General features: G+C 35.6%; 2 protein-coding genes across 2 annotated transcripts in view; both read left to right on the top strand.

Annotated features, from left to right (window-relative positions):
• The window catches only part of LOC123245883 (immunoglobulin lambda-1 light chain-like), a 1010762-nt gene that overhangs the window by 168370 nt on the left and 816061 nt on the right, over positions 1 to 26331 (top strand). The window lies entirely within an intron of this gene.
• On the top strand, positions 1328 to 25367 carry LOC123245828 (vomeronasal type-2 receptor 26-like). The gene is made up of 6 exons (XM_044674826.1): positions 1328 to 1539; positions 4691 to 4982; positions 10415 to 11221; positions 14557 to 14784; positions 17249 to 17372; positions 24397 to 25367. The coding sequence occupies exons 1-6, from the start codon at positions 1481 to 1483 to the stop codon at positions 25365 to 25367; spliced, it is 2481 nt and encodes an 826-aa protein (XP_044530761.1). The 5' UTR covers positions 1328 to 1480.

Genomic DNA, 26331 nt, shown 5'->3' with positions numbered 1-26331 from the left:
TTTTTAAGTGGAGAAAAATTAGTTGGGAGGGGGACAGTGAAATAGAATTCAGGAAAAGAGATGTACCACTCTTTCCCAAGTATCTGTAAACAATGAAAGGAACATTAAAATAACAATTGATTGGTCAGGATATTCAGGTTTTTAGATAAGAAATTTGAATTACTTAAGATATACAATTATAAGAAAACTATATTAATCTTAGAATCTGACTATATAAACTAGGTTCTTGGAAAAGGGACTCTAAGCAACATATGCAGGTGGTCCAGTTTCCCAGGCTCGACTTAAATCATGTTATAAGATTCTTTTTCCACAATTCCTATGGCTGAATAAACTTCTAACAAGACTGAATTTGGATTAGGCCCAAAACGGAATAGAAAGGGAAAGGAACTAGCTCCAGAATTGAGTCATAAGATGGAGTCTATATAGTTCTCTCAGTTTTCACTATTAACACTTTGCTGTCCTAATTTCCCCAATTCCTTCAATCTTCTGACTTTTTAAAAATAAAAGTCATTAATATATTGTTCTAAGTAATCTTTGAAGCCTCTTTTATTATTGAGACTGTGATGCTAATATACTTTACAAGGAGTCATGGGGGAAATGGCAGATACATTTTGTGAGCACTGTATGTGGCTCTTTGGAATAGATACACAGAGTGTGAGGTATGAAACCTGGCTTACATTGGACCTGGTACAAGGAAGTGAGGGGACTTCAAAGCCATCGCTTTTACAATCTGTCAGGAAAAATACTGTCATCAAAGTATATATTTTAAAATTTTGTCACTTACTACAGAATGTTTCATGAAATTTAATCCTCACAGGCCATTTACTGATTTCAGGATACAGAAATTACTAGAAAGGCCCCTCTGTACTGTAGACTGCTGGGAATAAAACAAAAAGTATGTTCTTTGATACTGAGACACAGCTGGAGATACCTCAGGCAATCTGGTCCCCAGAGTTATTCATGAACGAAGAATTCTCTTTGGAGATTGCAGTAAGAGGAGTGGTCCTCATCAGTAAGTAACAATAAGGATTTTGGGGGAGTTTAACCTGATCTATAAAATGATCACTTATCTTGTATTGATGTCCTTGTCTTAGACATGGGCCACACTAATGTCCAATTGTGTTTCATCAGCTATGGCAGGCAGATGAGAACTTAGTCATCTACAGAAGGACAGGTCATTTCTGAGACTGGACAGTTCCTAAATAAACTGATTAAAGCAACTGACTGCTCTAGTCTGAGTGACATCTTGATTTCCTGATGCTTGGATATGTGGCCAATTTGCAGAGAGATGTTGCCCCATATTCAGAACAGTATTTCTCAACTTTTTTCTTCCCTTGTTATATCTTTGTTGCTGCAAATTCCAGGCTCTGTACTCAAGAGAGAGAAGCATCCCTGTTTCCACCAGATTAACCCTATTGTTTCCCAAGATGGGGACCTGGTGATTGGGATCTTCTTATCTTTATTCTCAGTTGAAGTGAACATGGGAACAGGAGAAGAATTATTTAAAAGTCCTCCTAACAAAGCTTGTAAGCCTTATCAGTAAGTTTTGTGAGCACTGTATGTGGCTCTCTGTCTCTGTGTGACCTCATTTTCAATGTGATGATTAAAAAAGAAGTCCTTATAGATGGAACAGAATTGTAGACCCATACATCATGAGGAAATGGGTGCCCTCCACTTCTCCTCTCTGAATTATTCTTATATTCGTGTCAATTTCCCCTATATCTGATTGATTTCCAAAGTTGAATAGTAAAAACTTCTCTACTTTCTCCTCCTTCTTTTCCTAAAAATGGCATGTACCAGAGTCTTAGTCCTGAGAAGGCTCAGTATTTTTTACCCTGTCTCCCTTGGCTCTATTTCATAGGAATACTTAAATATTAGAGGTAATGAAAGTCTTAAGGCTCCAGACTCTCTGGAATCAGGTTAATATCTTGAAGGAGATGTTCTTGAAGCCTGTGTCTCCTTTCCATCTTTTGGAGAAGTTATTGCTATTGAGTGTAATACTGGGCAAAAAAGGTGTTTATCCTATTTTACTTCATTGAAAGTTCTCCATTTGCCTGTTCAACAAATAAGAACAAAGTTTAAGGAGTATTGGGAACTCCTTTAGTAAAGATGTTATATTCCTCCCAAAATATACAATCATGTCTTCTTAAGAATTAATATGAAATTTGTTTTTTACTATGGGTTTCCTGATTAAAGATCCAGTATTAAATCACAGTTTTTAAATGAGTTTATATTTTCCTTTATTATTCTTGACACTAGTTTTACAGTCAGTCAGTCAGAACAATCCAGCATAAGGAACCTTAATAAAATTGACTAAAACCTACTAGGAGAGAATCTGAAGTTATGGGTTTAGTAAGCTTTAGTTTAATATGAAAAAAGAGGTATGTCTAGGATACAGCTGTAAGAAGTACTGAGTGAAATTTACATATGCCTTCATGGAATTCCTGCTATTTCTCAGAGCTGTCTAGAATTCCTTAACTTTCTCCTGAAGATACGAAAGGGGCTTGTTTTTATTTCTCTAAACCTGTTTAGTTGAGCAGGATGCAACTAAAAAAAATCAAGGGGGCAGCTGGGTAGCACAGTGCATTGAGAACCAGGCCTAGAGGTGGGAGGTCCTAGGTTCAAATCTGGCCTCAGACACTTCCCAGCTGTGTGACCCTGGGCAAGTCACTGAACCCCCTTTGCCTAGCCCTTACAACTCTTCTGCCTTGGAGCCAATACACAATATTGACTCCAAGACAGAAGGTAAGGGTTTAAAAAAATAAATAAAAGAAATTGACCTAGATTTCCTTTCTGGGACTTTGAGAAACTGTATTAATATTTGTCCTGATAGCCAGGCCTTAGGTTTGTGATTTGTCCTGTATTAATTCCCTTTGTAGAAACCCTGATTTACATAACAGGAACTCAATGCATAGCAATTTAAATTCCTGTATAATTTTCTGTAAGTCTGTTATGAGGGAAAAGTGTTCAGACTAAAATGCATTAGCTTCTGGATAATTTCACTTTGTGATACCTTCTTATCAGTAAATGCCCCTATGTATCTTTCTTACCTTTTGTCACTTTAAAAACCTTCTAGGTTCCTTTATGTCCCTTTATGCATTTTTCTCTTACAAATGCATTTTTATGTTTCTTTTTTCTTTATAGAATGAAATAAGTAAATAAATTTAGTCACTGATTATCTTTTAAATACCTTATTTTTCTGATACTCTTTCTTTGTTTCTTTTTTCTTTCTCTCATATTTTTTCTTCCTATCTTTCCTCTTTCTTTTTTCCTCATTCTTCATTCCTTCTTTTCTTCCTTCCTTTCTACCCTTCCTTCTTGCTTTCTTTCTTTGTTCCTTTGTTACTTTTGTTTTTTCCTTTCTTTCTTTCTTTCTTTCTTTCTTTCTTTCTTTCTTTCTTTCTTTCTTTCTTTCTTTCTTTCTTTCTTTCTTTCTTCTCTATTTTTGAACAAGTAATCAGAATTGTTTGTTTGACTTAGTGGGAAAAGAAAATTCTATCGTCTCCTTATGAGAATTTAAATAAAAATCCTGTTTGCTCTTTTAAACTCTATGCAGATTTTGGGTTTTCTCTTAAGACTTCAATTCCTTGGTGAGAATAAGGTAGCTCTTTCTTTCTTCTCTGACTCTAATTCAATGGAAAATGGAGGCATAAGGAAAAGATGAACAGAATTTAAAATCTCAAAAACATAGCAAGTGAATTTCCAATACATATTTAAAAATTCTAGGGTTTTTTCACATTAAATAAGGTAGCCAGGATTTGAGATTGCTCAACTAGAAAGCCAGCATTAAAACAGGTTGAAATTTCGTGAGAGGTGATAACTGCTGAAACTATCTTAGTAGGTTGAATGTATTTCTATTCTGTTCTATTTCTCTTCGAATTCTATAATATTGCCAAGAATAAATAGGAAGCTTGTTTTTCTGTTGGCTTCCTGGTTAAAGATCTACCATTAAATCACAATCTTTAAAATGACTTTAGTTTTCTACTCTTCCCATTCCTTTAAGATAGAGAAGGAAGTGAGAGAGGAAGACTGGCTGAGTTATGATTTCACCTTTTACTGAAAATATCAGATATGATCTGTGTAAGATTTTGGGTGCCAAAATGTGCAGAACTTCCTATTCTCACATTTATATGTGTCTTTTCATATCATTACCTCCCCTTGGTGAAATAATCTTTTCTTCAAATAGCAATATATCAAAAATCATCCTCAGTTTTTCTGAGCTATGATGCCCTTCATGAAGTCCATCCTAATTTGTTCAGGTGACAGGTACTTTACTGTATTCAGCTTTCCTAGTTCTTCATTCCAGTCACCTTTTATATAACCTGTCACTTTGTTTTATACTTATTGGTATATCGAGTCATTCTTTCGCTATACCATTGGTCTTCTGGAGTCAAAGACCATCCAAAGCCTCTACAGGATGTAGAGTAATACATACTGGATATTCAATATTTTTCTGTGGTATGAATGAGTGACTCAGATAAGCAGATTTGCATGAGAACTTCAAGTCATTATCTTAGGAATCTTAAGAAAGAAGAGTAAAATAACAAGGCACAGAGGGAGGCTATTTTTAATATCAATAAAATGAGCTGAGCAATGTTTGTAGGCTTTTGACTCACAAGATAGGAATTCCTTCTTCTAAACACTATACTTTGCAGACTTTGTTAATGTTTTATGTCACTCTTCCCCAAAGGTGGCTGTATAAAAATTACCAGCAGGCTCTCTCTGTAGTGTTTGCTGTAGATGAGATTAACAGGGATCCCTATCTATTGCCTAATATTTCCTTTGGATTTCACCTCTACAATGCCTACCATAGTGATGAAAAGACCTTAGAGAGCTCCCTGCAGTGGCTGTCTGGCCAGGGCAAGCTCATCCCTAACTACAGCTGTGGGGAAAAGGATAAATCTGTGGCAGTTATTGGAGGAGCCACATCAGCTCTCTCTGTCCAAATGGGGACTCTTCTCAACCTTTACAAGTTTCCACAGGTGAGTGTTATTGAACCTGATGTTTTCTATGCCTTTATCAACCAAAATCACAGTACTTGTTATTATAATACAAAAAATAGTCATCATATTTGAAGTGCTTTAAGCTTTTAAAATTTCTTTACATATATATTCCTTTTTATCCTTACTACAATCTTAAAAGGCAAATGCTATTTTTACTCCCATTTTAAAGAGGGGAATGCTATCTCATAAAAGTTAGTATGTCCATATAAGATCATTAAGCTAATAAGTTTCTGTGATGTGATTTGACTTCCAGCCTTCTTGATACCAGTTTAACACTCATCACTGCATTCTACAGTTGCTTTAATCAACACATATCTAAATGCTTTGCTTTTTCAGTGACTTTTTTCTTATATGAAATTATTAACATTTTTATTTTCTCTTGTTAATCTTGGAAATTTATGCTTTTGTAAATATTCATCCATTTTCCTTAGATTTTCAGATTTATTGGCTTATAATTGGGCAAAATTATTCATAATATTTGTTTTAATTTTGTCTTCATTGTTATTAAATCAACCTATTTAATTTTTGATACAGAAAATGTTTTCTTCCTTTTTTTAAAAACTAATTAAATATGGTATGTTTTATTGTTTAAAAAATAAAACCATCTTAGTTTTCCTTACTAGTTTCATTATTTTCCTATTTTCAATTTTATTAATTTCTGCATTAATTTTTCAGAATTTCCATTTTGCTGCTTAATTGGGGATTTTTCATTTCATCTTTTTCAATTATTTTTAGGTGTATGTCCAGTTCACTAATATGATCTTTCTCCATTTTATTGATATGCAAGTTTAGATAAATAATTTTCCCCTAAGTAAGTTTTAGCTGTGTACATAAATTTTGATATATTGTCTCATTGTCATTCTATTTCTTGATATTTTTGTTTTTTTATTCACTTTTATTTTATTCTTTAAATAATTTTTATTTTTTAGAAAAGTTATCCATGGTTGCATGATTCATGTTCTTACTTTCCCCTTCACCCTCCGATTTCATCCCCATCCCTCATAGCCACCACACATTTCCACTGGTTTTAACATGTGTCCTCGATCAAGACCTACTTTCCAAATTTTTGATAGTTGCATTGGTGTGGTCGTTTTGAGTCTACATCCCCAATCATGTCCACCTCAACTCATGTGTTGAAGCAGTTGTTTTTCTTCTGTGTTTCCACTCCTGTATTTCTTCCTCTGAATGTGGGTAGCATTCTTTTCCATAAATCCCTCAGAATTGTTCTGGGTCATTATATTGCTGCTAGTACAGAGAGCCATTGCATTCGATTTTATCACAGTGTATTAGTCTCTGTGTACAATGTTCTTCTGGCTCTGCTCCTTTCACTCTGCATCAATTCCTGGAGGTCTTTCCAGTTCACATGGAATTCCTCCAGTTTATTATTCCTTTGAGCACAATAGTATTCCATCACCAGCATACACCACAATTTGTTCAGCCATTCAGCAATTGAGGGGCATATCCTCATTTTCCAGTTTTTTGCCACCACAAAAATCACACCAATAGATATTTTTGTACAAGTCTGTTTATCTATGATTTCTTTGGGGTATAAACTCAACAACGGTATGGCTGGATCAGAGGTCAAGCAGTCTTTTAGAGCTCTTTGGGTATAGTTCCAAGTTTCCATCCAGATTGGTTGGATCAGTTCACAACTCCACAAGCAATGTATTAATGTCCCAATTTTTCCACATCCCCTCCAACATTCATTACTTTCCCCTGATATCATTTTAGCCAATCTGCTAGGTGTGAGGTGATACCTCAGAGTTGTTTTGATTTGCATTTCTCTAATTATTTTAGATTTGGAACACTTTCTCATGTGCTTATTGATAGTTTTGGTTTCTTTATCTGAAAATCGCCTATTCATGTCCCTTACTCATTTATCAGTTGGGGAATGGCTTGATTTTCTATACAATTGATTTAACTCCTTGTATATTTGAGTAATTAGACCTCTGTCAGAGTTTTTGTTATAAAGATCTTTTTCCCAATTTGTGTTTCCCTTCTGGTTTTTTTTGAACCCTTGTACTTCGGTGTATTGTCTCATAGGTAGAAGATTGGTAAGGGTGGGCAACGGGGGGCAAGTGACTTGCCCAGGGTCACACAGCTGAGAAGTGGCTGAGGCCGGGTTTGATCCCTTCTGGTTTTTTTACAATTTTTTCTTTGTACAAAAGCTTTTTAGTTTAATATAATCAAAATCATTCATTTTACATATTGTAATTTTCTCTAACTCTTGCTTGGTTTTAAAATCTGTCCTTTCCCATAGATCTGACAACTGTGTTCACTTAATTCATTTATAGTTTCCCTCTTTCTATTCAAGTCATTCACAAATTCTGAATTTATCTTGGTGAAGGGTGTGAGATGTTGACCTAAACCTAATTGCTCCCATATTATTTTCAAATTTTCCCAGCAGTTTTTGTCAAATAGTGGTTTTTAGTCCAGAAATTTGAGGTCTTTGGGTTTATCATACAATGTCTTGCTGATGTCATTTATCCCAAGTCTGTTCCACTCATCCTCCCTTTGGTCTCTTAGCCAGTACCATATTGTTTTGATGACCACTGCTTTATAGTATAATTTAATATCAGTTACTGCTAGGACACCTTCCTTCAAGTTTTTTGATAGTGTGGTAAGTATAGCACTAAATAAGTGAATTAATTTTGTATAATCATCATTTTTATTATGTTACCTCTTCCTACCCATGAGCAATCAATGTTTTTCCAATTGTTTAGATCTAGATTTAATTGTTTGGAAAGTGTTTTGTAGTTATGTTCAGATAATTCCCGTGTTTGTTTTGGTAGATAGATTCCTAAGTATTTTATATTGTCTAGGGTGATTTTAAATGGTGTTTCTCTTTCTACCTATTGCTGCTCTAAAGTGTTGGAAATGTATAGAAATGCTGATGATTTATGTACATTTATTTTGTATCCTGCAACTTTGCTAAAGTTGTTGATTATTTCTACAAGCTTCTTAGTTAATTCTCTAGGATTTTTTAAGTAGACCATCATATCATCTGCAAAGAGTGATAGCTTAATCTCCTCCTTGCCTATTTTAATACCTTCAATTTCTTTTTCTTCTCTAATTGCTACTGCTAGTGTTTCTAGTACAATGTTAAATAATAGAGATGATCATGGTCATCCTTGTTTCACACCTGATCTCATTAGGAAGGCTTCTAATTTATCTCCATTGCATATGATGCTTGTTGTTGGTTTTAGATATATACTGTTTATTATTTTTAGGAAAGGCCCTTCTATTCCTATACTTTCTAGTGTTTTCAATAGGAATGGGTTGTATTTTGTCAAAGGTTTTTTCAGCATCTAAGGAGATAATCATGTGATTTTTGTTTTTTAGCATGTTGTTATTGTCAATTATGTGGATGGTTTTCCTAATGGTGAACCATCCTTGCATTCCTGGTATATATACCACCTGATCATGATAGATAATCCTCTTGTTTACTTGCTGGAGTCTTTTTGCTAGTATTCTATTTAAGACTTTTGCCTCTAAGTTCATCAGGGAGATTGGTTTGTAGTTTTCTTTCTGTTTTGGTCTACCTGGCTTTGGAATCAGTACCATATTTGTATCATAAAAGGAATTTTGTAGGACTCCTCCTTTGCTTATTATATAAAATAATTTGTATAGTATTGGGATTAATAGTTCTTTGAATGTTTGATAGAAATCACTTGTGAATCCATTAGGCCCTGGTGATTTTTTCTTAGGGAGTTCTTTGATGTAATGTTCAATTTATTTTTCTGATATTGGATTATTTAAGTATTCCATTTCTTCTGCTATTAATCTAGACAATTTATATTTTTGGAAATATTCATCCATATCACCTAGATTGCTATATTTATTGCCATATAATTAGGTAAGATAGATTTAATGATTGCCTTAATTTCCTCTTCTTTAGAGGTGAGGCCTCCCTTTTCATCTTTTAACTGTTAATTTGGTTTTATTCTTTCCTTTTTTTATTAGTTTGACCAGTACTTTGTCAATTTTATCTGTTTTTCTAAAATACCAGCTTCTAGTCTTATTTATTAATTCAGTAGTTCTTTTACTTTTGATTTTATTAATTTCTCACTTGATTTTTAGTATTTCTAATTTTGTTTTCATCTGGGGATTTTTTTTAACCCTTGTACTTCGGTGTATTGTCTCATAGGTGGAAGAGTGGTAAGGGTGGGCAATGGGGGTCAAGTGACTTGCCCAGGATCACACAGCTGGGAAATGGCTGAGGCCGGGTTTGAATCTAGGACCTCCTGTCTCTAGGCCTGACTCTCACTCCACTGAGCTACCCAGCTGCCCCCTGGGGATTTTTAATTTGTTTTTTTTCTAGTTTTTTTATGTTGCATGTCCCATTCATTAATCTCTGCCCTCCCTGATTTGTTAATATATGCATTCAGTGATATATTTTTTCCCTTTAGAACTGCTTTGGCTGTATCTCATAGGTTTTAGTAAGAAGTCTCATCATTGTCATTGTCTCCAATGAAATTATTTGTTGTTTCTATGATTTGTTCTTTCACTAAATTATTTTGGAGAATCATATTATTTAGTTTCCAGTTAGTTTTTGGTTTGCCTCTCTGTGTATTCTTACTAATAACTATTTTTATTGCATTATGATCTGATAAGTTTGAATTTGTTATTTCTGCTTTTTTGCATTTGTTTGTCATGTTTCTATGCACTAGTACATGGTCTATATTTGTGAATGTTCCATGTGCTGCTGAAAAGAAGGTGTCTTCCTTTTTGTCCCTATTTATTTTTATCCATATATCTATTAACTCTAATTTTTCTAGGATTTCATTTACCCCTCTAATCTCTTTCTTATTTATTTTTTGGTTTGATTTATCTTGGTCTGATAAGCGAAGGTTGAGGTATTATAGTTTTGCTATCTATTTTGTCCTTGAGCTCCACTAGTTTCTCCTTTAGAAATTTGGATGCAAGAAGAACAAAAGTTCAAGAATATAAAGAGAAATAATGAAAAAAATGTGAAGGAAAGTGGCCTGGCACTATCACATATTAAACTATACTATAAAGCCGTGGTCATCAAAACAATATGGTACTGGCAAAGAGAAAGATGGGAGGATGAGTGTAACAGACTTGGAGTTAGAGATGTAAGCAAGACAATGCATAATAAACCCAAAGACCCAACTTTTGGGACAAAAATCCACTATTTGAAAAAAACTGCTGGGAAAATTGGAAAACAATATGGGAGAGATTAGGTTTACATCAATATCTCACAACCTACACCAAGATAAATTCAGAGAAGATGAATGACTTGGATATAAAGAAGGAAACTGTATGAAAATTAGGTAAACATAGAAATGGGAAAGGGAAGATTTTAAAACCAAGCAAGAGTTAGAAAAAAATTACAAAATGTAAAATAAATAATTATGTGTCAAACAAATGTGTGTTTCTTTCTTGTCCAGATAAGTTATGGTCCATATGATTCCATTCTTAGTGACAAAGTCCAGTTTCCTTTCCTCTATCAGATGGCCTCTAAAGACTCTTCTCTTCACCAAGGTGTTGTTCGCTTAATTGTATATTTTGAATGGAACTGGGTAGGCCTGGTTGTCTCAGATGATATGAGAGGAGAGGAATTCCTGTGGGAAATAAGAGGGGAAATGGCAAAGAATGGTGTTTGTGTGTCCTTCACAGAGAAGATTCCTGTCAGTGAGAGAACACATATGGAATCACATGATACCTTCATGCCCAGGATCATAATGTCAGCAACCAAGGTTATTGTCATCCATGGTGATACAGATTCATTAATGATTCTGAGATACTCAGGAGTTCCTATAATGATAATAAGATGGAAGGTTTGGATTGCCACATCTCACTGGGATATTACTATGAGACCCCTATATCATGATGGCCACACTTTTCATGGGGCTCTCACATTTTCACATTTGATGAGGGAAATTCCTGGGTTCAAGACTTTTCTTAAGGCAGTTACGCCTTCTAAATACCCAGATGACATTTTACTTAAGGGATTCTGGCTCTCAGCCTTTAAGTGCCCAGATCAACCAGAATACCCAGAACAAGAGATTTGTTTGCCAAATGCTTCCCTGGAGAGTTTACCTCTGTGTTCTTTTGATATGACCATCTCTGGTTTCAGTTATACCATCTACAATGCTATCTATGCTGTGGCTTGGGTTATGCACAAAATATTTATGAGAAAATCAGAGGAAATATCAATGGGAGATGATGAATATTTAGAACCTCATTCATGGCAGGTAATATTGAATGAATGGCCTCTTTCTAGTTATGGTATACTTAGGGTATATTTTAATTATAAGTAGGAGAAGATGGATAATGAAATTCCTTCAAACTCTCGATTTATCTGATTATTTGTTCCTTAAAGATTTTATTGTTAACTTCTCACATTTTTCAGTTTGTACATGAAGCTCAGAATTGCTCTTTCTTTTTATAGAGTCTTGGAATTAGAAAGGACTTCATGTATCATCTAGTAGTCATTCTTTTTTGGACAAGAACCATTCTTGTAACTACTCTGTCAATGTACTTCTGGTCACGAAGTGACCCACCACCTCCAAAGACATCTTATTCCATTTAGAAAAAGTATTCATTATTAGCCTAAGTTGCTCCAGTTAGGCTGTAAAATGTTCTATCCTGGATGACAACCAAGCCAATAACCAGTCCTAATAGCATCTATACCTGTGAATGAGTTAATTCTTACTAATTCTCATTCTGAGCTTTAAAGCAAAGGAGGGTATATTATATTATTTATATATTATTTACTGGTACACAGTTTCTCATTAATCAATCAATTCACTCTGAACCCTCATCTCAGTTTATATAAGAACTGGAGACAATTCTTTCAGAATAAGTTTTAAATGATCACTTTTATCAATCCCTAGAATCATAGGCTTAGAAAAGAGAAATTCTATTGACTGCATTTTGTTAAGAGTATAAATAATATTCAAGAAAATATTTCAATAACATATCTATTATTATAAAGATTCTAGATAAATTCACCTCTAGTCATTAATGGAAGCTGTTGGTTTTTTTTCATAATTATCAGTAGGGAAGGGGGAATAATCTCACGTGGAAACTCTCTAAAGATATCAGCCCATCAAAAATACTTCTCAGAATACCTTCAAGGGCTGATGTATACTTAGTTCCCCCAAAATGCTGTCTTCATTGTCTCATGACAGTTAAGTTACTCAGTCTCTCAAGAAAGAAATTATCTTAGACCTTTTTATGCCTCACACAGTCTCTCTCCACTTGAAAGCTTCATGTTTCTATATGACTGCTAAACTTGCTTTTTCTATGATTCCATTCCCTTTTCAAATGCATTGACACTAGCTATACTACTTTCAAAAATATTCTCTTAAAAATTAGTTAAATGCAACGACCTCAGCAAAAAATATATTTTAAAACTATAGTCAAAATTTCTAATTATATAGTGGAGAAAGTAGTCTGACTTTTTCTCAATGAACAACAAAAATCATGTTTATGTTTTACAAGGAAAGTGTACTGGTAGTTAATCATCTTTTAGAATCAAATTTCCTCATAATACACTTGAACTATGTTCTCAAATACAGGAAGGAAAACACATAGTGAGATAATCAGTCAACCAGTCAGTAAACATTTATTAAGCACTTACTCTGTGCCAGACACTGTGCTAAATGTTGGGAATGCAGAAATGAAGCAAAATAGTGTTTCTACCTGAAAGAAGCTCAAAATCTAATGGGGGAGACCACAAGAAAATAAATATATATATAAATAAATTATATGTGAGATCATTTGGAAAAATGAAAAATAATTAAAAGAGGAAGGGAACTTGAATTAAGAGAGGTTGTGTATAGCTTCCTTTAAAAGATACAATTTTAGTTGAGACTTAAAGAAAGCCAAGGAATCTAATAGGTGGAAATAATGGAGGAGAGCATTCCAGGTACAAGACACAGAGAAAATGCCGGAAGTGAAGAAATGGAGCATCTTTTTAGAGGCATTGGAAGAAGCCATTGCCCCTGGATGAAAGTAGTGAAAAATGTCAGAAGACGTTAGAAGACTGGACAGGTAGGAAAGGCTCCATTACTAAGCGCTTTGACTGCCAAACAACAGATTTTGTATTTGGTCATGTAGTTGATAGAGAGTCCCCTGGAGTTTCTTGAGTAGAGAGTATGACATCTGAAGATTTGTATTTTAGAAAAATTAATTTGATTGCTTAATGGAAGGAGAATTAGAGAGACACTCAAGACAAGCAGACCCACAAACAGATTACTGAAATAGCCCAAGTTTCTTGTGATGATGGCTTAAATGATATGTTAGAGAGGAAAAGAGAAGGGGACATGGTGAAGAGATGTTACAGAGGTGAAATCAATAGGCCTTGACAAAATATTGGGTTGGGGAGTGGAGAGAGAAGGTCAGGATCAAGGATAATTATTAAGTTGTAAATCTGAGGGACTAAGAATGATGTTATCCTCTATTGTAATATTTTTATTTTTCCTAAGAGGGAGCTAACAATTTAATAAGAGAGACAATAAAAAAGTACAAATAAGCTGTATATTGGATAAATAGGAAAGAGTTAACAAAGGGAAGATACTAGAATTAAGATAGATTGGGAAACTAGGGATACCATAGAAATGAAGACAAGGTAGAAGAGAATTCTAGGAACAGAAGACAATCAGAGAAGGTGTCTGCTGGAACTAAGACATAGAGTGTCTTCTTCATGTGATGGTAAGAAGACCAGTGTTACAGTATTCAAGAGTAGACAGAGGGGCAGCTGGGAAACTCAGTGGATTTAGAGTCAGGCCTAGAGACGTGAAGTCCTAGGTTGAAATCTGGCCTCAGACACTTCCCAGCTGTGTGACCCTGGGCAAGTCACTTGACCCCCATTGCCCATCCTTACCACTCTTCCACCAAGGAGCCAATACACAGAAGTTAAGGGTTTAAAAAATTAAAAAAACAATGAGTAGATGGGTGGAGGGAGTGATGTAAAAATATAAGAACATCAGAAAGGTAATGGAGGGATTAGTACATGATATGATCTGAATGCTACACAAATTTTGTATGCTATTCTGTAGATGATAGTCATTAGAGTTTGAATATGGAAGTGGCATGATCATCCCTGCCCTTTAGAAAAATTATATTGGTGGATGAAGGGAGGAAGGACTGGAATGAAGACAGATGATCCTCAATTGTGAGAGATAGATCCACCAGAGAAGTCTATGAATATTGCAATAACCCAGGTGTGAAATAATGAGCTCATAGCAGTATCAAAAGACAGGAAGGGGGCTTATTTGAGATACTGTAAAAGAGAAATCAACAGACTTTTGCAGTAGACTAGAAAAAGGAGGCAAAAGAAAATGAGGAGTGAGGGAGAAAATGAAATTTTGAAGCTGGGGATGTAAACATTGTAGCTTACAGAGGTTCATTTTCATATCGCCTAATAGAAAGCTAGATTGTATCACACTTCTAAATAAGACCATAAAAATCCATAAGACTACAAAACAGCTCCAGTATCTCTCATATAACTCATAGTTTATACTTTCAGGGAAACCCTTCCCTCAGGCATCACCCACAGACAATGATTCCTTTTTCCTTTCAGCTGAATTACTTCCTCAAAGACATCCAATTTAACAACAGTGCTGGTGACCAAGTGTTTGTGGATGAGAATAAAAGCTCTGAGGCTCAGTATGCCATTATGAACTATGTATTCTTTCCTAAGGAAATTGATGAACTGGTGAAAGTGGGACAATTTGTCCCCAAAACTCCACTTGGACAAGTTTTCAAAATTTGTCAGGATGCCATCATGTGGAACTGGATGGATAATAAGGTTAGAAAATTTCAATGTTAAATTTATACTCCTAGTCACCAATTTTTGCTCATTTGGTTTACTCTACATTGAATATATTTATGAATAGAAGACATCAAATAACTATTAAGATTGAGAATATATATCTAGATAGAAAACAGAACGCATGGGCTATCTAGTCTACGGTGCTTAGGGAGATAGAGTGACTTATTCAAGGTAACTTCAGGAATGAGCATCTTAGATGGTATTTTTTATTCTTTAGCCTTGTGGTCATTTATGAATCTACAGGACCTTATGGATTTTGTCCAAGGGTTTTCTTGGCAAATTCTGTTATTCTCGTACTAATTTGCTCATTTTTCCATCTATATCCGTACTCTATCTATCTTTCATTTTATATTTACATTAGTCTTTGGACACTTCTAGATGGCAGGTCTTAAATATTCCTGATGTCTTATTGGAGGGGATGGACTTTTGTTTCATTCCAATGTATCAGAGATGGTTCAAGTTGGAGATGTAAAGATTTTAGTGTTTTCATAATGGTCTGGTTGAGCGTAAAGTCTGAGCTATGCTCCTTTCTCCTCCCTGCTCACCCTACTATGAATTCTCCAAAGTTGTGACCTAGTTTGGGGTTTGAGCAACACTAAAATGACTATTCCACTGTCAACCAGATGAGCAGTCCTGCTGGTTCAGAATGAAGGGTCTGCCAGCTTTTGGGTATTTAGGAAATTCTGCCTTGCTTATTTCTCTGCAGATATTAAACTGGAATAGAAACTAGAATGGAAACCCTCCTCTTCACTCAGGATATGAGCCACAATGTTACTGTTTATCACAGGACATTCTCCTCTCTTAGTATAAAACCTATAGCCTGAGGTCAGTTTTTAACACAGAAGGTTACCCATGAGTAAAAATTCCCTTTCTCTTTCTACCAGAGTTCTATGACCCAAAGCTAGAGAGTGATGGCAAAACTACCTAAATGCAAATCTTCCCATCAAGATCTCTTAATATGAGTCTAGGATCTCTTCTTTCTCTGGTGAATATACTCAAATGGCATAATCCTCGCCATACACTTTTCCTGGTGTCTGTAGATTCCTCTGTCTATCACCTGGTGTTAATCTAGGCTGGAAAATGACCATGTGAATTTTCCTTGAATTTATTCATGAGAAGTTGTTTTGATACATATCTGATCTGTTTGAGGAATTGGGATATATTGATATGCTATGTCATTTTCTCTATTTCATCATCTTGTTTCTGACTTGTGGTGGTATAAATATACATAGACAAACAGAAAGATATAATAGACATGTGTTATATGCTATATAATATATAGTTGTACTATTATATATATTTACTTGTAATTTTAATATAACCTCCTCAACCCTTCACTTCTTATGTTATTTTTGAAGGTTACACAACAAGCAAGAATTTCTTATAGTTATCTTTCCATCTTGACTCCTCCTCTCCAAGTTGTCATTGTTGTGAAGACGGGATTAACTCTAACCTGCCAATTTTTAGATTTAATTACACAAAGTATATACACTACACTTATCCTTAAGTATGGGGAGGTCTGTGACCCACTTGTGCTCTAGTAAGTGTTTAATTTACCTCTTGGACCTCTTTGCTGGGGACTCAGAAGCCCTGTCTGGTTTGGATCAGGCTTGAATAAAAATCTACTCTCTCTGATTTTCTTACTTTCACTCTTTCTCCTTTTGTAAATAAACTACCATAAAATCATTTGGAATTGAGTAATAATTCCTGGAGACCACACTCACAGAATTTTAGTCAATCCTTTTATTTTTACCCTTAACAATATAGCCCTTACACTGTGCTTAATCTCCCTTCAGATGTAACAGATGAAAGTTCCCCCCAAATATCAATAAAACTATCACTTTCAACAGGAATCTCTTCTTTCTTAAAGATATGTAAAATAAAAGGGAAAGGTAATAGGCATTTATTGAGAACTTAATCTGTGTCAGGTGGGTTATGAACATTATCTCATTTTATCCTCCAAATAATCCTCTGAAATAATAGCTATTATTAATCCCATTTGAAACTTTAGGAAGACAGAAGCTAGGTAGCTTATTGCTTGAGATCCAGGTCTAAAGATGCATGATCCTGAGTTCAAGCTCTTCCTAGTTGTGTGACCCTGAGGAAATCACTTAACCCCCATGGTCTAGTCCTTACATCTCTTCTTTCTTGGAACCAGTATATAATATTAATTCTAAGATGGAAAGTAAAAGTTTTTTTAAAAGAAATTTTAGGAAACTAGTGCAGAGAAAGATTAAATAACTTCCTCAGGACCACACAGATAATACTTGAGTCTGGGTATAAATTCAGCTCTCCCCAACTCCAAGTTCAGTATATTATCTACATTATGATTTAGTTGTCTATGCCAGCGGCTATCAAATCAGACATTACATAAAAAATAAGCCTATTTGTTCTCCAAACCTCAGTAGAAATGTCTTCTATTCTCTTGTTACTATTGTAGGTTCCCCGTGCTGTATGCAGTGACAGTTGTGGTCCTGGATTTAGGAAGACCCCTTTAGAGGGGCAGCCTGCCTGCTGCTTTGACTGCTCCCCGTGCTCAGAAGGGGAAATTTCCAGTCAGATTGGTGAGTTTCTGCAGGGAACTCCCTTTTTATGAAAATTGGTATGGAAAATAACTGAAAAGTAACTCTCATTTAGTCATCTACAACCCTTGAGACATCACTGTCTGAATAAGAATTTATATGAGACCAAAGAACATCAGAGGAATATCATGAAATAAGTAATATGTCAGGATCTCTTTGATCCCAGTACATGATAAAATGTGATTTATAGATAAAATTTAATTGCTGTCATTTCTATGAAGAACTAAAATCTTTTAATCTTCTTCTAGACACAATAAATTTGTGTGCATAAGTGTGTGTGGGCGTATTTTGCATGGAAGATTCCATTGAGGATTTAGTTTAAGACTGAGATAAGTTATCCCCGGAAAAAGAGTTTCAGGTAGAAAATCAATGACGGAGATTCAAATGAGGCAGTCTGTATCTCTGAGCATTCAGAATTATATTAAGGTAGTATGATTTAAGGTGAGTTTTTGGTCTGGAATCAATCTGCAAAGACCATTAGAATAATTCTGTTGTATTTTCAAATACAAGAGAGCTGCCTGCCCCTTGCCTTCAAATGGGATGTTATATTCTTTTAGTTATATTCCTTCCTCCATTATAAAACATTTGAGACTGTGATTTGAGAGTCCCAGAGTATGTAGAAAAAGATTGTTTTGGAGGTGACCAAAATGTATGGGCTTCGAAGCTGAAAAAGGAAGCTGAAAATTTGACACCAAATGACTGATAATACATAAATAAAAAAAGGTAAAGGGAGAAGTTAAATCTTTCCTTCACTCTTCTGATCTAACATATGTGATATAACCTGTGGAGATCTCTTAATCATCTCTGATAATCTGATAAGGACAGAAAAAGGGAGTTATCTTTTACCTCATGCTTCCAGCTCTGGCTCCAGGAGCATAGAGTTTATTATATATATATTTCAAGACTCATTTCACACAAAAGAACCCCCCCCCCCGAAACTTTGCAGATGCGCAGAAGTTACAAATAATGTCACATCAAAACACAGAACATTGGCTTCAGAATAGACCAAGGCCAAAGCTGAATTTTGACTAGGTTCTTATCAGAAAGCCAAGTTGGGGAGTATCCCTCTCAGGGTTGAATTGCCCCCGCTAAGATTTTGGCCTTAGTATACCAGGCAGCAGATTTCCTTGCTGTGTTAACAGTGTTAACCCTTTAAATTCAGGTCTGATAGGAACTTAAAGCTTTTCAATAAGGCCACAATACTTTTCTACAAGAAATCACAAAGATCACAAAATGGGTCAAAAGAGGAGTCTCAGATTTTATCTATTCTCTTATTCGCTTCCCACAATAACCTAGAATCCTTTCAGATATCCCTGACCCCCCCATCAGGGTGTTCTTTCTTTCCTTCTCCCTCAACTCTTTCTCTGTGTCTCTGCCTCTCTCTCTCTCTGTTTGTCTGTCTGCCTCTGTCTCTGTCTTTTTCTGACCAAATGTATTCATGTCTATCTGCCCCCAAAACCATTGGATGACAGGCTCATGACAAAGAGATTGATACTTTCAGGAAAGTGCCAATCACTATCATAAGTACATATGCTCCCACCATGGAAAATCCTGAAGAGGCCATAGATAAATTTCATCATGACCTAGAGACCCTTTTCAACAGTGTCCCAAGGACAATTATTTATTACTTTAATGGCCATTGAGGCCCTGAATTTGTTCATCATGGTCAGAATACTCACAAACAGCAGACTGGCTTGATAAAAATGATAAGGAAATTCATAAAGTACTAAAGCACAGATAAGAATTCCAGTTTACCAAAAGGGCAGCTTGAATGTCTCTAAAAGGCACCACTTAACTCTATTAAAGGTAAAGAGCAAAGAAAGCTTAGGAAAATACAGGATTATTGTCTCAATAAGAAAGCAGGGGAAAATCAGTTTTATGCTAATGTCAACAATCCAAACAAAGCACTTCCATGATATCTGAAGGCTATTTATGGATGAAAATATCTGTGGTGCATCTCAGCTACTCAATTTTGATGGAGTCACTCTGATCTGTGATTAAGATATGACTCTGGTGGGAGAGGTTAACACATCCATACTGCTCTCAACAGACCATCATCAGTGAATGCTTAAACCATTGACATGCCTCAGGTTGAAGTTTCCCTCACATTGAACAACAAGAGGCTTTGAATGCCGAGACTCCTTTCACATAGCAAATAACCTGTTGCTGATTCCATTACAGCAGACATCAACAAGACACATATAACTCATACAAAAGTTGACTGAAATCTTCCAGTTAATATGCCAAGAGGAGGTTATGCCCCAGAAGGTCAAGGATACCTCTGTTGTCCATCTTCATAAAAGAAAAAGAAAAAAAGTTGTCCTGTGCAATCACAAAGGGGTCTCTCTTTGTCAATCCTGTCAATATTCTTTCCAGATTCCTCCTTACTAGGCTTATCCTTCATCTGGAAGATGGTTACCTACCTAAGCATCAGCATTGCTTCAGGAAGTCTGAACGAACAATTGATATGGTGGTTGCTGCCTGACAACTCCAGGAGAAATGCCAGGAAAGGAGATGTCAGTATTCAACATTCGTCAATTTGACCAAAACCTTTGATGCTCTTCATCATAGGTACTTGTGAAAGATCATGACAAAATTTGATTGACCAAAGAATTTCATCAGTATTATGCACCAACTCTAGATTGGCATGCTTGCATGGTTTCTAGATAATGTGTGATACTCTCACAATTTTCCAGTCACCAGTGGAGTGAAGTAAGACTGTGTGGTTGCTCCCATGCTTGTTAGCATGACGTTTTGTCAGATAGCTTCATTGGAGATGAAAATGTCATGAAAGTGAGCTACTCTATTGATGGTAAATTATTTAACTTGAAGTAGGCTATAAGCCGAGACTAAAAAGAAGGGAGAATTGATGAAAATGTTGGAACTCTCATTACACCCGCCAAGACTGAGGTGCACCGCATGGATCAATTCTCTGATATTTGTGCCAAATTTGGCCTTAAAATAACTCCAAGAAAAGTTCTCCACCGCCCAGCACCACGACATCCCTATGTGGGACCACTGGTTATAGCAAATGCAGACATTTTGAATGCTATGGATATTTAATTATCTTGGTAGTATAATTTCCAGGGATGAACGCATAGATGATAAAGTTGATGCATACATCGACAGAACTACTTTAGTGTTTAGGAGGCTCCAAAGGAAAGTATAGGAAAGAATAAATTTATATTGCCTACAAAAATGAAGATCTACAGAGCCATTCTGCTGATCTCTTTGTTATATGCCTGTGTAACCTGGAGAGTATACCACATTCATCCCAGGAAACTGATTAGCGTTCATCTGAATTATCTAAGGAAGATTCTGAAGATTGCCAGGCAAGATAAGGAAATGGACACTGAGATCCCTTCTTGAGCTAAAGAGGCAAGTATTCGAACTCTACAGCAGGGAGTGCAACTCTGATGGGCTGGTCCCGTGGCTCAAATGCCAAACATACAGATGCCTAAAAGGCAACAGAGAATGCTCAGAAGGCAATTGTTCACACTGAGGACAGTATTGATACAAGGACACTGAATGTTTCCTTGAAAATTTTGGTCTTGATTGGGACAGATGGAAGACACTGGCACATGATCATCCAACATGGCATGGGCACATCAAAGAGGATGTAATTCTCTATTTAAAAAAAAAGTAGAATTACAGTAACTCACAAAGATGCTATCCACAAATTTAGAGATTTTTCTCTCACAAATGTTATTGGCAGTTATTTGTGTCTGACATGTGGTAGAGCCTTCAGAAGGCTAAGAAGGTCTAAGAAGCCACAGTTGGACACACTATACTTTGACCCCCAGAAAATGATTAACTCTCTCTCTCTCTCTCTCTCTCTCTCTCTCTCTCTCTCTCTCTCTCTCTCTCTCTCTACGATCATTTGTCTCTCTCTATCCATCTCTTCCTCACAATTCCCTGCTTTACCTACAGCTATGTATGATCCACCCTAAAATTAAAAACATTTAGTTTAGAGTGTTATTTTAATTGTGCTCTTTCCTGATTGAGTTTGTCCACCTAAAATTAAGCAAATCTCTGTTCAAGGATAAGGAGGAAAGAAAACATTTTCCCACAACTACAATTCCAAGAAATCACATAGTTAAGTTTCAGAAATTCTAAACTTCCCATAGAGAAATCAGTCTGAATACCAAGTTCCATCTCAGAACAAGGAGGCTAGTGATGAACCATGACCATCCACAGAATTAAAATCCAAATCAATGAGCCTACTGATACATATGAATATTTGAGAATTACAGGAAGACTGAGAGAAGAAGGAAATTTGAAAGTGGTCATCTTAATGGTAATGGTGAAAATGGAGAATGATTTAAAGAGATGACTGCCATAATGGTAGACTTTGACTCCCATACATAATTTTCATTTAAGAGATAGATGGGGCAAGAAGGTTTTTAAATTTTTGTAGCTGTAATGGAAAATGATTCATATATTTCACTTTTTGGTCCAGTTTTAGAGGAACACCTACTCATGACTTAACCAATGCTAAAGCACAAAAGGGACATAAGACATCATATTTTCCACATTCTTTATTTCACACATGAAACCCAGAACAATTATATGACTCTTTGAGGCTCCTCATGGGCCATAGGAAAACTGACTTTCATATCTCTTCACTAATAGTTCAATATCTTTTATCTCTACCTCATTGTCCAGGTCACATATCAACACTGTTCCACAGAACGACATAGAAGAGTCAGACTTTCTATAGAACACTGAAAAGAGTAGGCCTTTTATGTTTTGATATTTTATGCAATAAATACGAAGGTAGTGATAGGGACAAAAACGGGGACTGGACTTCTGACTTCATTACTTAAGAAAAACAGAATTAAAAATTGACTCTAGTGTGTGAGTCAGCAACTTATTTCAGTCTCATTGTCCTAAAGTTTTTTGGTGCATTGAGAGGTTGAGTAACTTCCACAGGATTGATTACAATATTATATTTAACAGAGGCAGGACCTGAACCTGTGTCTTTGTGGCTTTCCACATCTTTTATTTCACTCATGAAACCCAGAACAAATATATGACTCTTTAAGGCTCCTCATGGGCCAAAAAAGGCTGATTCTCACATCTTTTCACTAACAGTTAAATATCTTTTATCTCTGCCTCATTGATCAGGTCACATATCAAGACTTTTCCACAGAATGACATAGAAGAGTCAGACTTTCTATAGAACCCTGAAAACAGTAGGCCCTTATATTTTTCAATATTTTCAACAACAAATATAAAGGTAGTGTTAGGGTCAAGAATGTAAACTGGACCCGTAACTTCATTACTTAAGGTAAAAAGAAATAGAAATTGACTCTATAATGAAATTCAGCAACTTATTTGAGTCTCATTGTCCTAAAGTTTTTTTGTGCATTGATATGTTGAATAACTTCCATAGGATTGATTATAATATTATATTTAACAGAGGCAGGACCTGAACCTGGGTCTTTGTGGTTTTTCAATCTGCTATCAAATATGCCACACTGCATTTGGAGCAACATCTGAAAAATGAATAAATTTGGGAGATCAAGAATGGGGCCTGGTTAGGAGAGCTAAACTACTTGTAGAATTAATTTATAATCATATTTTGGAAGATGATTGGGCACTCTTGTGCCTCATACAATGGCATTGCATTTGAGCCATGCCTCTGTTTTCAGGGGAAAGAGGAAAGCAAAGAAAAAGCTAACAAAATAAGAAGTCCCTAGAATAAGTACAAATTTTACAACACACCCTAATCTGTTGCAGCCTAAGTGTAAGAACACACGTGTCTCTCCCCTGTAATTGAGATGGTTCTTCCTTTAGTGCTGATGATTATAATTATACTAAAAATTAAAATAGCCAGCATTTAGAGAGTGTTTCAATTTTGTGCTTTATATATGTTATCTCATTTGAGCCTCACAACAATCCTGACAGTATATGTTATTATAATCCTCATTTAACTAATTTGGAATTGAAGAGACAACATGAAATGACTTGTTCAGAGTCATATGGCTAGTAGGTTTACGAGGCAGGATTTAGACTCAAGGCATTCCTAACTGCAACCAATGTGCCTTAATGATGTTATTATTTATTTGACATAGTAAAATAAGAGGGTTTCTATAGGGATTGGTAAAATCACTACTAGGTAAATCCATTTACATTTTTGCTTCTGATGGTACAGACACAATTCAAGGGATGGTTTGGGGTTTGAAAGGTTGAAGTTATATATTATAGAAAAAGATGGGAGAAGGAATAAGGAGAGAAGGTTAGAGGGAAAAGGAAGCCTGCTGTCAGCAAGGATCAGTCTAAAAAGAGACTATTTTACAAATAACATCTCCAGCGTAAATTTCATGATAATACCATTGATCTGAATAAAAGGATTAAATTATGGTCGATTCACTATTCCCAAAAGAAGTGAAAAATTATTCAATCTATGATCTACTTAGAACCTGGATTTAAAATATCTGATTAATCTAAGATATTAATGGGTTACAGAATTCATGATTCTATTAATATATCATGAAATAACCTCAGTTCCCTAAGCATTAGCAAGGCAGACATACAAAAGTAAAGAATATTTCTCTATAAGTAATCTGCCAGCTATTCAGTAAATCATCAATCCATTAATCAATAACCATTTATTATGTGATGGTATTTGTAATAAATGGTGAGGATACAATGAGAGAAAGGAAATAATTCCTGTGTTCTGGGAGCTCACATTCCAACACAGAACAGAAAATGAATATATCCAGCAGAGATCTGTAAAATCCATAGAAATTAGTTGTAAAGGGTTTCACTGTGAGATGGGAAGAATGAGAAAGGATTAATATATGCACTCTATGACTAGAATTCTTACATGTCACAAAGGATACAAATGTGTTCTTTAAATTTGATGCTAAAGGGTTACAATTTCTAAATGTATTGCATTAAGAGAAAAGACTAAAAAAACAGGTATCATCAATGAAGTAAAAGGAGTATATACAGAGAATCAATATGATCTAGCTTTTGAACCTATGATTGTCTCCTTCAGATGCAGAACATTGTATGAAGTGCCCAGAGACTGAATATCCCAATAAACAGAGAGATCGATGCCTCTCCAAGGCTGTGACTTTCCTGAATTTGAAAGAACCTTTAGGGATGACACTGACTTTTATGACTGTTTTCCTCTCATTACTGACAGCTCTGGTTTTGGGAGTCTTTGTGAAGTTCCAAGACACTCCCATAGTCAAAGCCAATAACAGGACTCTCAGCTATACTCTCCTCATCTCCCTTATTTTCTGTTTCCTCTGCTCCTTGCTCTTTATAGGGCATCCTTCAATTGTCACCTGTCTCCTCCAGCAAACAGTATTTGCAGTTGTGTTTACAGTGGCTATTTCCTCCATTTTAGCCAAAACTATTATTGTGATTCTGGCTTTCAGGGGTATAAGGCCTGGGAGCAGGATCCGCATGTTCATACATCCTAGAATGTCTATCTATGTTGTTCTCATCTGTTCAGGGATCCAAGTGATTTTCTGTGGCATTTGGCTTGGAACCTATCCCCCCTTTCCAGAGGCAGACATGCACTCTGAATATGGCCACATAATCATTAGATGCAATGAGGGCTCTACCTTTGCCTTTTACTGTGTCTTGGGCTACATGGGCTTTCTGGCCCTGGCAACCTTTATTGTAGCTTTCCTGGCCAGAAACCTTCCTGACACCTTCAATGAAGCCAAGTTCATCACTTTCAGCATGCTAGTGTTTTGTAGTGTCTGGGCCACTTTTCTTCCCACATATCAGAGCAGCAAAGGGAAGGCTATGGTGACTGTGGAGATCTTCTCCATCTTGGCCTCCAGTGCTGGGTTACTGAGCTGCATCTTTATTCCCAAATGTTATGTGCTCCTTCTGAAGCCAAAAAGAAATACTCAGGAACAGATAAAGAATAATAGGGATTCCAGAGGTAACCTTTTTTCTATAGGACAGCCTTATACTTCTAGTTGTGGGGAAAATAGGCTTGAAGATTAATGCACATTAATGTGGCCCAGAGGTATTTTTCAGTTTTGGTGATATTTAAATGATAATTAGTACATTCTAACACTTTCTATGTAAAATTATATTCACAAAAATTTCCTGGGTCTCTAGGTGCAAAACAATTGCTGTTTTGAGAATATCAATATTTGGTGGGCACTGATACCATCATGGTTAATAATTCTAGGAAGTCCAGATTTTATTTTTTTTCTTTCACTCAATCAATATTTATTAAAACCCTGTATCCTATTAGGCATGATGTTAAGCAGTATAACTCCATATTTTCAAAATATTCAAAGTTCTCTGTATGATCTTTTTGACAGTGGGAACTGGGAGACTAAGAGTTATGAAGAAACTCTCTCTCATCTCCCATTCTTGGTTTCAATTACCAATAATGGTTCTTTCACCACTGGGAATCAACCTCAACTTAAATGACTGAACTCCTGGAACTTTGCTATTCATAAATTCACAAAGTATGACTTATTCTGTTTACCCAATTTCTAGATATATTCTATAAAATTAGTTCTATCATCATCGTATTTCCTTAATAATAGAAGTTTGTCAGGATTCATTCTTTGCCAACTATTCTAGATAATCTCTTTAGTATTAGAATGTTCATAAAATTCACTTGTAAATCCATCTCATTGAAGTAGATTTTTAAAAAAAAATTAATTTAGGGTGTGTTCAATTTATTTATCTAAAAGAATTTAATTTAATTTTACCACAGTGTATCCATCTCTGTGTACAATGTTCTCCTGTTTCTGCTTCTTTCACTCTGCATACTATTTTGCTCAAAGAAATAATAGACTGGAGGAATTCGATGTGAATTGGAATGTGTTGTGAGGATTATTTTGGCATTAATTTATATATAGTTAATGTGGACCTAGCAGGAAGGGCTGGAGAATTCCACATGGAATGGGGAAGCAGGAAGTGGCTTGTGCCTGAGAAAGACTCTGTGGGG

The sequence above is a fragment of the Gracilinanus agilis genome, chromosome 1 (assembly GCF_016433145.1).
Source record: "Gracilinanus agilis isolate LMUSP501 chromosome 1, AgileGrace, whole genome shotgun sequence".
Lineage (NCBI taxonomy): Eukaryota > Metazoa > Chordata > Mammalia > Didelphimorphia > Didelphidae > Gracilinanus > Gracilinanus agilis.
Note: the sequence above shows the minus strand (reverse complement) of the source record. Positions and strands in the feature narration are given on the sequence as shown.

What these genes read in the sequence shown, in the direction of transcription:
- LOC123245828 (XM_044674826.1), top strand. Translation starts at nt 1,481, where the DNA reads ATGGGAACAGGAGAAGAATTATTTAAAAGTCCTCCTAACAAAGCTTGT. An exon ending in ACCTTTACAAGTTTCCACAG is followed by an intron (nt 4,983 to 10,414) that starts GTGAGTGTTATT and finishes TTTCTTGTCCAG; the next exon opens with ATAAGTTATGGTCCATATGA. An exon ending in GGAACTGGATGGATAATAAG is followed by an intron (nt 14,785 to 17,248) that starts GTTAGAAAATTT and finishes TTACTATTGTAG; the next exon opens with GTTCCCCGTGCTGTATGCAG.